The sequence below is a fragment of the Porites lutea genome, chromosome 7, assembly GCF_958299795.1.
Source record: "Porites lutea chromosome 7, jaPorLute2.1, whole genome shotgun sequence".
NCBI lineage: Eukaryota > Metazoa > Cnidaria > Anthozoa > Scleractinia > Poritidae > Porites > Porites lutea.
In genome coordinates, this window is record NC_133207.1 from 5,555,130 (window position 1) to 5,567,772 (window position 12,643).

Genomic DNA, 12,643 nt, shown 5'->3' on the forward strand with positions numbered 1-12,643 from the left:
TTAAGCAGAGGTGATCTACTTGGAAAAAAAAATTAGTCACACCAGTAAGAACAGGTTTACTGAGATGTCGTCGCGTGTTTAGCACGTAAAAATTCAACTTGCACAACTTAGTTTTCAACTTCTTTTCTTAAAAATGACAGCCTAACAAGAAATAGCTTTCACATAGTAATTTTGTATCGTGATTACTAAACTGAATAATAACATATTTTACTTAAAACAAATAATAAAGAGAAGATTAAGGGACCGTTACAGTTTTGTTAATACAGCAATTTGCTGGAAAGAAAGAAAACAATTCAACACTCCCAAGTGTACAAGGAGAATGGGCACAAGCTTTGATAAAACGGCTTCTGAGATCGCTTGGTAGACTTTCTAAAAGTCCTTTATTTTGTTTCCTGGTTGGTTATACGATTTTAAAGGACTTTTCATACCTGCTTGGCGCGAAATCCTACCGGTGACGTCACGAAAGTTGACCAATAGGACAGTGAGTGATATTTCACGCCGCTTCCGACAGAGCATACGTCAATCCTTTTTTTAAACTTATAGTTTGATTCAAATTCAGTCAGGCGAAACAAGTCGACCTCGAGACTTCGTCGCTCACTCGGTCGCAACGCGACCTTATGCATTGAAGCTCGCTTCGCTCAATTTTTAAGAGAGGTCGACTTGTAGGAAGTCTATTCCCTAGGGTGCACAAGCGTTATTTGTGATTGGCTGATAGATGGGTAAGGCAACCAGTAGCAAATCAGTACTTCCACTCTTTTCCCAAATGAACCAAGAAAGTGCCGAAGCCTCCATAGCCCCTGTAATTCAGCACCCTGGAGAGGTTTGCTACAAACTGTGTCACATGTACAGCAGCTTAATAGTAATTAACTTGAGTATAAATGGGATTACATACCTGTTTGTTTGGATGTACAGCGATGTTTGGCTCTGACATGAGCGGATGAAACAAACGCCATAACTCTGCACAGTAAGGCGTGAACTAAAAACAACCGTAACAAGGAATCAAGTTCAAGCTCAAAGAAACGTTCATCAACTATAATTACTTTACTTTACTAACACATGAAATACACGTTTCTATTGCTCATAGCTGACTCATGAAAACTTCGCCAAGGTCGACCTTCGCCCCTTCCTCTCTCTTTCCCTTTCTTTCTCTTGCCAGTGTGCCGAAATTCGTCGTATTGATGTTGGCAGCTCGCTCGCGTTTCCTGCGCGAAACGTTTTCTCACAACGCAACCTTACTAGATCTTACTAGAAACCTGTGATAAATATTCTGTTATGTGACTTGTATGGCACTACGCAACCTTAATCTCGTGTTTGCATTGACATTCTCATTTGTAAAGTTTTCCTGTCTATGATAATCACTACAACGGCGACGGCGACGGCGACGGCGACGGCAACGAGAACGTCCAAAAAGCAAGAGGTTTAATAAGCACGTGCGTTAGGCATTTTTGTAACGACGTTTGTATGGACGTCGCCGTTGTCGGATCGTAAGGTCCCTATTATCTGCCTGGCCCCTCGAGCCAGTAAGATGAAGCTAAACCTGTGGTTATGATTGACTGCGAGAGCGGGCAAGATGGGCATATCATCACATTACATGTCGCATTTTTTGCTGGTGCTTTAAGTTCAGATGTATCGGGAATAGCGAGAAGATATCCGTTGACAAATCAGAAAGCTGTGAGAGCCTTGAACTCTAAGGTCGCAAGAAAACCAGCTCTGCAGCGCTCGGTTATATCTTCTCCCCTACAAAATAACCTTTAAGTCACACCTTTCGATTGTGCTTGAAGGTTCATTATAGTTTCCCTTTATAAGATCTGTGAATGTACGTAAAATTGTAACCCACGATTTAATGGTGTTTATGCAAAGGGACATATAAAAATATTATATTTGTAAAAATGCATAGCAAAGTCAGCATACCATTTCTTTTTCAGTGCGCGAAAGCAGACAGTAGTTCAACACAGCAAAATAACTGACAAGCTTTGTCGTACCATGGATATTACGATCTAAAACAGAGAGTGAGAGAAAAAAGATGAATCAGTCTAAGATTCTGGCAAACTACCCACTTGTCTCTCCTCTAGTCTAACATAAACACTAACTTCTCCCTTGGGGAAAAACATTGGGTTAGGGGAGGGGTAGGTAGGAAGAGAATATAAAAAAATTGGATCAGTATTAGATTCTGGCAAATTCCCCCTCTACCCCTCCCCTAATCCAAGACTAACTCTCACTTTGCGTAAAATGTTGGGTTGGCGGAGGGGTAGGTGGGTAGAGAAAAACAAAATGAATCAGTATATAATTCTGGCAAACTGCCCACCTACTCCTCCCCTAATCCAACATTCACCATTTTCATATAGACCATAATGCACCCCAAACATTTTGCAAAACCATTGCTTCCAATTTCTCCTGGGTATTACAGTCGTCCCAAGAAAAATCGACGACAATGGTATGTGTGTATGGTCTGCGGGAAAATGGTGAATTAACACCAGCTTATCTTTTTGGTAAAATCTTGGGTTAGGAGACGCGTAGATGGGTTGTTTCCCAGAATCTCAAAGTCATTTTCGCAACTGCCGCCGAATACACGACAAAGAAACAAATCAAGCTTCCAAAATAAACCCGTTAATTTACATGTTGAATAAACGAGCTGTTGATCTTCAGCAATCTCCCATGGTTGAAAGATTTTGTTTCTGCTTTTGTTTGTTTGTTTGTTTGTTTCTTCTTTCAATTTCCATCCAATAGAACTGAAGGCACTACGCTTACGTTCCTTTCTATCTAAAACTCGAAAGTAGTATGGCAGTTCAACGTGTTATAATCAACTCCCTTCAAACACGACTCTACAGACACTGATCGAATTTAAGACATTAGGGATATGTTAAAAACAAGCAATTCCCACTATTTTATTGTTGTTGTAAAAATGGTAGTCGACCGCGATCTAAATGATTTCCAGTTGTTTTAGCTAATGTTTTCAGACCAAGACAATAGTGGGCCAAAAAACTCAAAGCAATTTAATGTTAAATATTTAAACTGTCCGTAATCCACATACCGCAGTATTTTCTTGCCCTTCCAAGCAACGTTAGCAGCGTTTTAAAAATCTGTTCAAAAATACAAAACAACAATCAATAAACTGATAATTAACCGACAAGAGTGTAACAGAACAATAACGAAAACTGCCAGAAACGTTTTGCACCGTACCTCGTGAAGTATGGAAAGAGCATCCTTGCTTAGCTGAAATACAAGAGAAAAGACTCTTCAATGGTTCAATGTATAGACGGCATGGATATTGCTTCCAAGATTTTCGCGCTCGATGGCTTTACCATCGTGATTACACCAATGAAAGATGCCAAGTGGTACTAACTGTGGCGCTGAACAATTAACTTTCTATTGGTTCTAATACTACGCAGTACCCGGATGTCAGGAGAGCAACAAAATGTAAATCTCGAGCCGAACAGAGACAGCCCCTCCCACCCCACCCCCGAAATTCAAATTTCCTTTTCCTGAAATCCTAAGAAATCAAATGGCACTATGAAAAAGTTCTGCAAAAGAGGTTTCAGTTCAAAGGTGCTACCATAGGATTTCGCCCACAGATCTTAAAGTTGGAGTGAGAGGTAATCTCACTATAAGATAGGAATGAAAGGGTTTATTGATTATAGGTGCTCTCAAAAGTGCCAAGGTGATGTTATACACGAGACGATTTGCAACGACGATTTTTAGGGCAACAATGCTGAAACAATGTTGTTACAGTTCGAAACAATATTGCAACAGCGTTGCAACGCTGTGTTGCGCTGGAATAGTCGATGCAAATCCCCCGGTGTAACATCGCCTTGAGGGTTAAATGAAAAGAGCTGCACCAGTTACCATCAGTTCTTTGTGAGGCGCGGAAAAGCTTCTTGACCTGAAAGGGAAAAAAAATAAGTACAACCAGCGGTTACATTCGCTCCTTTAGAAACGAGAAGGGGAAAGGAGTCGAAATGTGTCCCGCAATTGATTCTGGGATGGTTACTAGGAACGCGCCGACCAGCTATTAGCCATTTTTTTCTGTCCCTAGCAACAGTCCCAGAAGTCTTTGCGAAGGTTAAACTCGACCCAGTTTTCTTTCTCTATCTCGTATCTAAAGAAGCGAATTGAAGTTAAAAGCGAGCTTAAGCAAAGACACTTTTGAGAGAGACACGTCAACCGAAAGTGAGGATTTTTTCCCCTTTAATATGCTTTGATCCTATACAATTTGTATTGCTTGGTTTCTTTACAATTGTAGAGACAATTTAACTGAAAATTTGAGCAAAATCACTGCACAGGAATGTAAAAAGTCCACTTCCGGTTGTCGTGCGTCACTCAAAAACGCCTTTGCCTGAATTCCCTAAAATGACACCAGCAATCTGTGATTGTACTTACAGGAAGAAAGCTTGGCTTTAATGACCGATTAAGGACAGGTATCCTTAGATTTATTATGAGTAAACGACAATTTTTCCCTTTAAATTTCACGCAGCTACTACTGACCAGCAAAATGAGAAACTTGGATAAAACTGACACTGATAGTTATTAAAGTAGGGAGCCCAAGCAACCACAACAGTGACAGCAACAAGAACGTCAAAATAATAATAACAACAACAAACTATAGGTTTAATACACAAAACAACAACTCTGCACGTGCATCCCATTTTTAAGTGCATTTCTTTATCGTCACTGCACGAGTACGAGGTGAAATTTCCTAATTTCGCGTTCTATGGAGGAAGTAAACGTGAGCCCAACGACATGGAATGGAATGTACATCAAAGGAAGGAATCTGACACAGGCGCGCACTCACCTGAATCCCTGTCTGAAGTGATTGTTGGGAACAAGACTCACAAGCAAATACGCTGAGGCTGAAGGAATACAAAAAAAAATCCACAAGTCATAGTCAGGTCTTCAGGTAACTCTACTGATTTTTTGGGGGGCAATAACTCCCACATTTGAGCATTTACTGAGTGAGTCGCAATGAACAAAGATATGGGAACACGGTTACCTCTCTTCATAGTTGTATCTACAAGATATCCAAGACTAAGATCACCTACCATTCCTTATTCTAATGCTGTTGTCCGCTATTAAGTACTTCTCAACCCATTTATCCATGTTGTCCAGAACCCACTGATGAGCCTACATAGCGAGGAATGTAGATATCAATCAATTGATTATTATCAGTCACTCGCTACTTCTAAGAGGCCTTAATGTGTTTGAAAGTAAAGTAACCAAAGCAAAAATATATAAATATATATTAGGCAGTTATACGATACCCATCAAAAGTCTAGCAAATGCATGAGAACGCCGCTAAACGCATGACTAACGAGCGCGATTAATTCAAGATTAGAGGGTATTAAATTCTTTACTAAAAATAAGGGGGAGACAAAACAGTGACAAAATTCTAATTTTTTTTTCTTAACTCCCCTGCCCACTCCTCTCCACCACCGACGTAGTGAAGGAAATCCACTTACCACCCCTTTGAATTCACACATACTTTATCACACCCTACGGGGCTTCCAAAAACATTAATAGCCCCCTCCACCAATCAGGGCTTCCCAACTTAACCTACCCCCACAATTTTATTGACCAGCCCCCAAGGACATCTTGTAAAAAAAGCCTCCGCAGTTGCAAAACTAGCGCAAGAGTTTTTAGCCAATCAAAAAAGAAATAATGAAAAACAAACAAACAAACCGACACCGAGGGAAGTTGTTTTAGATGCCTCATTTAAAACAGCGGCAAAATGAGAATAAAAACCTACCATTCTGTTTTTAGGCGCCATACAAGTCAACCAGTCAATACACAGAGCAGCATTGTACTCAGCAGCCTGCGACAGAGAAAACAGGCACGAACATTATACTGATTTCAAAAATGACCAAACAGGGCACAAAGTTTGCACGTTGAAATATTTCGACTTTGCGCTCTCTATCTGTATTATTAGCAGGGTTCGCAAATACGCCAAATTTAGCGTATTTTACGCCAAAATTGTTCAGATGACTCCACAGAGGTTACGGAGGGAGTCACTTCGACTCCAGAAACTTTCGGTAACAAAAACAGTTTTGTCCTTACCTTTTTGCAACAAATACAATTTACGTTAATTGTAAACATTGTAAACCTTAATTAAATCATCAAAATTAAAGAATTATACTGCACAACGAAACACGAAGAGGGTAAATTACGATCAAAGTTTACTCGATGACCGCCATCATGGATTTGAGCTTTCCAGGTCAGCGGACCGCCACAGGTACTTCGTGTATCCCTGACAATAGTGTATACATGCCAGGACCACGTGGGGAAAGTCTAAAAATGCCTTTTTGTTGTTGTGATACTTGACTCCAAATATTCCAAAATGACTCCAAAATTTGTGTAGCAGAAGTCACAGTGACTCCACTCATCAATAAAATTTGCAAACACTGATTAGGGAGCTTATGCAACAACGAAGACGATGACTACGAAAACGACACTTAAAAAGTGACGTCGCGCTCCAGAAAATCTATCGTGATTGTTCCATCTCGTTCAATTCGTCAAATGTTGGCAATTTTTTTTTTTTTCTGGAGTTGAATTGTAGAAGACTGTATCAAAGTTCAGGAAAAGAAAAAGAAAGTCGTTGTCCATTGTTCACGTCCTCCACAAAACGTGAAATTAGAAATTTTCACGTCGTAGTTGTGCAGTGACGACAAAGCAATGTACAAAAAAGCGTGATTCACGTGCAAATTGTGTTTTTTTTTTTGCCCAATCTAAACTTATTGCTTCTTTGAAGTTCTCGTTGACGTCACCGTCGTCGTTGCTTAATGTCCCTATCTACTCTTACTGTGCTTCCAAAGCATGAAAATAATCGTTTCAGTATATTAAGCATCTACGTGTTCAGTAAACGATTTTGGGACTAGCAAGAGATGGGCAATCATATGATAGCCATCACCTTTCATTCATCTGTGTTATTGTGATTGTTCAAATGAAAACTACGTAGTAAAACACTCCTATGGTACTGTTGGTGATACTGTGCGTATCATATTGGTGAAGCTGCTAAGGCCTATTTCCTTTGGAGACCTACAATACTTAACAAAGCTGACACTGTCGGCCGGGGACCGGGGATTTTCCAGGCTACTTTCCTGGGAAAGGAAACGAAAGTAAAACTAGAAGAACGTCCTAACGTTTTAATTCCCCACCTACTTATTGCATATAAGCGGGACTTGAAATCTTACTGATATTCGTGACCAACTTGTAACCTTATCTCCTCTGCAATATTGATTTACACTGTAATACCTATTTACAAACATATAGATACTCGACACTGGGGAAGAAGAAAGAAACAGTAGGTAGGGAAAACAAGTGAAATAATCCTTTGCTTTTGTATAGTGCTAATAAATGCACAGGTGTTATGTTAAAATAGAAACAACCAGGCGAAATTTTTTTAAAGAAATGGTAAGTAATTGTAACAACTCTTACCTCCCAAATGCGAGAAAGTGTCAGGTTAGTAAACGATGGCATTCCAGGTGGACCCCCCTGCATCTCTGTCAACATTGACAACAGCTTGAAGAAAGAATGCGACTGCTGCAGAGGGCAATAAATAATTGTAAGCAAACATATGATTGTTACGTTGACATCAAAGTAATGATTCATCATCGTCATCATCAATGATCATCATCATCATCATCATCATTATCATAACAAGACAGCCGCATAAACAAAACTTCTTTAATTTACTAGACACGTTTCGACGGTACATCTGTCATTTCCAGTGTTACATATTGTGAAATCACCGTTGAATTTAAATCGCGAGCGATGTTACAAAATTCGTTCCATTGCGTTGACAATATTGTGCACTTAAAAGTTTTAATCATAACCATAACAAAATTGTCAAATCTGATTGGCTATCAACTGCCCTGATTTCAGCCTTAATTGGACAGTTTATTAGGACAGTACGCGTCATGCCTAAGTAATTGGACAGTACGCGCCATCACGCGCGCGCTTAAACGGCTTTTTTTCTTCACTGCTAGCAAAACAAAATTTCGAATTTCTTGTGTTTTGACTTAAAAAATAGCCTACTATATCACAAATTTTGTTAAAGTTATGATTAATTGGTTACAGAACTTAGTGTCGTCCACTTCGGTCTGTAATCATACTCGTGATTAAACAAATCGGACTCCCGCTACGCGGTCGTCCGATTTTGTTAATCACTCGTATGATTACAGACCGAATTGGACTCCACTCAGTCCTGTTACCATTACAAATTAGCGACGTTAAGGAACTTACAAGAAGAGAGTCAGGTTTAGGTGTTTTACCTGCTGGTTGAGGTCGGGTTTCTACCATTTTATGAACATGCATTCCTTAAGCTTAACTTGACACTTATTACGAGACACAATCAACGTATTAAATGATAGACAGTCTCTTATTTCTAATAAAAAAAATTCTGCCTTGTGAACGATGTAGCGAACTACTGCGCACATGCCTCCAAACCACTGACCACTGGTACTGATGGCGCTGTTTGCTGTTTACTCCTTCAAATTGCATTAAAATACATCAAAACGTTAGAAGCAACATCTTCCTTACCTCTGGTGGCAATTTCTGAACAGAGGACATCAACAGGGAAATTATCTGAAACAAACAGTCACGTTAAGCTACAGCTCTCTTAACTAGAGGTTTAATATTTCCAAGAAAGGATTTAGTGACAAATTCCTGAACAAGGATTATAAATATAGCTTGCTTTATTTATTTATTTAATTATTTCTTTATTTATTTTTTCACTTTCTACGAAAGACATTCGTTGAAAGAGATACATCATACGAAAAGAACTGTATTAGAAAGTACCTCCAATTTTAGCAACTGCAAAGCACATTTCTGCACTATTGAATTTTCAATTCACAGTTTTTCTGGTGCAATGTTGAGTGCTTTGAAGCTTAGTGAGAGCTACTGTCCTGTTAGCATCTCTATCTGTGCTCACATTCTAGGAGGCTCCTCCGCAAATGTTCTGCAATCGGTACAGTATTTCATGGAGCCGAAACCAATCGTGGAAAAGTTATTACCGAGTTCCAAAAACTCTCATTTTCAAAAAGATGCAAAGGGCAAAAGCTTTCTTGTGAAAATGAGTATTATCTGCATGAGAATAAAAAGAAAAATTATTTTCACATTACTGCATTCGCACTTAGCCTAATCTTGAAACAGAGGCTCAGGGCTACTCGGAGAGGACCTACTGCACGTATTTTAGGAAACCTACTAATAAACAGTTACGACCGTGAATATAAGCGGTAGCAGAGTCGTTTTTAGTCTGTCCCTTTTTATCTGTTTGTGGGAAGAATACCGAAACATTAGTAATTTTGACTCACATTTTCCGCGAGCTTGACATTGTATCGACACAGGCTGAAGATCAGGTTCGTTGTGTGGCGCAGGTTGATGCTGTCTTTAATGGCTTGGAAAAGGAATGGAAATCCCTGCAAGTAAAAATTAACTCATCATTCAAGTACACTAATAGCGAAGCTCTCCCCCGCGCAGTGGGGCACCATTGATAAGAAAATTTGGTTCTCTCTATGCATCCAAGAATTTTGGTTCTTACAAAATCGTTCGTTCGTACGTACGTCCACACATTCATATTAGCGGATGTGAAATGGCACACTTACTAGTTGGAAGTCCAAGACATACTGTACACATTTTATGTTTAACCTGTTATTGGACATGTTATGGTCAATTGACAACTGTCAAACAAAGATATCCGCTGACCATTGTCACATAACTGTATCGGGGGCTCAGGTATACAACTCCTAGAGGTGACGTATCTTTTAAAGTTATCAGCTGACCAGCTTTCAGTTTTCAATAGATCGCGGGCTCAGGTCCATTTTTTTAAAAGGTAGAATTCAGTTTACGTTCTGCTGAAGGCAAAAGTTGAATTACTTGAGGAAGACATCTCTTACAAGATTCCTCGAGAGCTTCCCTTTTGGCCTTGGCTAGATCGATATATTAAAGGGTGAAAACCAAGAACCGTAAGAGATTCTGTAAAGTAGACAAAACACACGACGCTTAACAATTACCTTTCCACCAGTGAGTGCAGCTAAATCATTTTCTGACAGATGAAGTTGTCTGGCAAACCAAAGAAAATTAGTCACTTAGTCAGCAATAAGCTAAAACCAGTTTCTAAAAATTCAAACAGCCATGAACTGGTTTTAGCATTCATTCCGTTTATTTTCATGCCGCGTAAGAGGGCGCACCCCCCCTCCCCCCCCCCCCCCACCCACTCCCCAATCTTTTTGGGCAACAGACGGAGACCTATTTCAAACAACCCGATTTTTATTAAAGTTACAGATTTTTCCAATGGTGCAGAAAGAGATGTAGTTGGTGCTCCGTGAATTAAGATATATATCCTATAAATGGTGATGTAAGTTTTGTTATAGACGAATCTTTGTTTACATTTTTGGCGTCATTATTATTGAATATTATTATTATCTGAATATTGAAGGAGCGTAACAATTTCAGTTATCTCTGAAAATTTGAGCCCCATGTACCGAATGGTTTCGGAGAAAGTCTCTTTTAAAAACTCGATGTTACAAAGAATGTATGGCTCATTAACTTTTTGCCACCCAGCAATTTCGAAATTTTCGATGGCTGATATTTCCTTCAATATTGCGTACAAAGAGCTGAAATTTGTACAAATAGCTCAAGTTAATCAGCTCTTTTGACTTTTGCATTTAGTTCATATACAGCTATTTCGAGAAAGGTTGTCGGCAAAAATGTGCACGAGACAATCCCGAAAGGTAATATGGGATATGATCAATACACTGTTCCTGGCACTGCAGCTGTCAAAAATTCTATTGTTGCTTTCCTTTAGCACTCGCAAACATATGTCCATGGCCTCTCGTGCCATTCTTTCAAATTTCTGTGAAGAACAGCGAACTCAAAACCACCCACAATACCTTTCGGGATTGTCGCTCTTTCCGACAACCTTTCTCGAAGTAGCTGTATACGGCCACGGAGTTTATTAGTTAAGTCGTATGCTAATGAGGAAAAATGTAAACAATGACGTTAACAAAGATTCGCCTATACGAACCACAAGTAATGAAAAAGAAAAATAATACGTCACTAAAATCTGCGGTTAACATCATCAACAACTTGCGCCCCTTATTCCTAACATAAAACGTGTTGTTCTCGTTTTGTATATTTGTGTTCCAGCATCATGGCATATATCCGTACACAAGGTGAAAAGATTCCTGAAGGAACATGCTCAAACCAGAGAAAAATTTTTGTTTTGGGGGGGGGGACCCTCGACCACAAGCAGCAAGAAGTTGCAAAGAGGTTGCCATACTGGTTGCAAAAAGCAAATAAACAATAAAAGCAGCCACAGCACTTTAATTACTTCACTACACCTCAGAGGAAGAAATCGAAAACAAGGGAATTACCCCCCCGCCCCGCTTCCACGGTTCGAAACTGTCGCTTTAAGTGCTGAATACGATATGGGAATCAATAGAGCACAGAACAAGGCTAAGGAATATAAATCATACGATGACTGACACACCGCATCTATGATCCTAAAAGTGTCTTGAGCTTTTTTGCAACTGGTGAAGTTTCACTACCCAGCTGTACGCACCTTTCACATCGCGATTCCTCAACCAACACCGCCATGACCGAGATCATCTTCTCCAAGGAACCCACTCGGTATTTATCCTCCGGCAGAATAGTGACCACTTCTTCGTCATCATCGTCATCACCTTCGTCTTCATCTTCTGTTGTAGAGTCATTCTGTACGAATACAGTTTATAAGAAATGTGAACAACAATACACAGCCCAAGGGACAACCATAGGAAAATGGGGGAAGTCTAACAAACTGTCGGAGTAAGAGAATCATACGAGCGACAATATAATTAATCTTTTTTACAACAACAAAGAGCATCGTAACACGAAGATTTTCTCTCATGTAATTTAATGATTTTTACTGCTCTTTTCACAAAAATGATGAAATTACGCGATTCTAAACGCTACAATATGGCATCAAATTACAGTACTGACTGATACAAAGATGTTAACGCATATTGTGAACAATTCTTCAGCAATCTATAGAATAGTCTAATAAATGAAAAGAAGAGGCTCGTAACCCATTGAACAGCATCCAGAAAGTACTTTAAAATAACGTATAACCCATTTGTTTGAAGATATGAGGGTCTTCTTTCCTGTTTAAATTAAATGCTTAAGCCATTCACTGCGGCCAGTTGTACACAAGAAAGTTTAACACTAGAAGGAAAAATTTGCATTACCTGCATACATGTATGTACTTACAAGTTCAGATGCTTTTGTTCCGAGATAGAATCCGACCATAACTGATATTGCATCCATTTTTAACAGAAATTCACGCTAAAAGGCAACGACATAGTAATCTAATAATTAGCCAACAGTAATTAAAAACAGCTGGCGAAAACGATACTTATACTAAAAGATACTTATTGTGACTAGTGTGATGATGATGATTATAAATGGTGAAGATGATCAATGATAAAAATGAAGAAGATGAGGATACAGTTGACGATAACTACGATGTTGATTATGATGATGGCGACACAGGCAAAGACGATGCGGACCACGATCATGATTATGATCACCGCGAACCACGAACGTCAAGAAGTCACGTGACCACTTGTCGTCAGGTTTGAGGCTCAAGTTTGTACGGCGAGACCACGCTCTAGAG

General features: G+C 39.4%; 1 protein-coding gene across 1 annotated transcript in view; it reads right to left on the bottom strand.

Moving 5' to 3' along the window:
- Positions 1-12,643, bottom strand: part of LOC140944251 (ubiquitin carboxyl-terminal hydrolase 34-like) — a gene marked incomplete at its 5' end in the record, with an annotated part of 58,198 nt that overhangs the window by 12,583 nt on the left and 32,972 nt on the right. Inside the window, 14 exon segments of the mRNA XM_073393385.1 lie at positions 893-976; positions 1,912-1,997; positions 3,032-3,080; positions 3,181-3,213; positions 3,844-3,880; positions 4,790-4,847; positions 5,037-5,118; positions 5,741-5,806; positions 7,426-7,530; positions 8,530-8,574; positions 9,303-9,407; positions 10,002-10,050; positions 11,552-11,703; positions 12,238-12,312. Coding sequence (XP_073249486.1) covers positions 893-976; positions 1,912-1,997; positions 3,032-3,080; positions 3,181-3,213; positions 3,844-3,880; positions 4,790-4,847; positions 5,037-5,118; positions 5,741-5,806; positions 7,426-7,530; positions 8,530-8,574; positions 9,303-9,407; positions 10,002-10,050; positions 11,552-11,703; positions 12,238-12,312 — 1,026 coding nt within the window.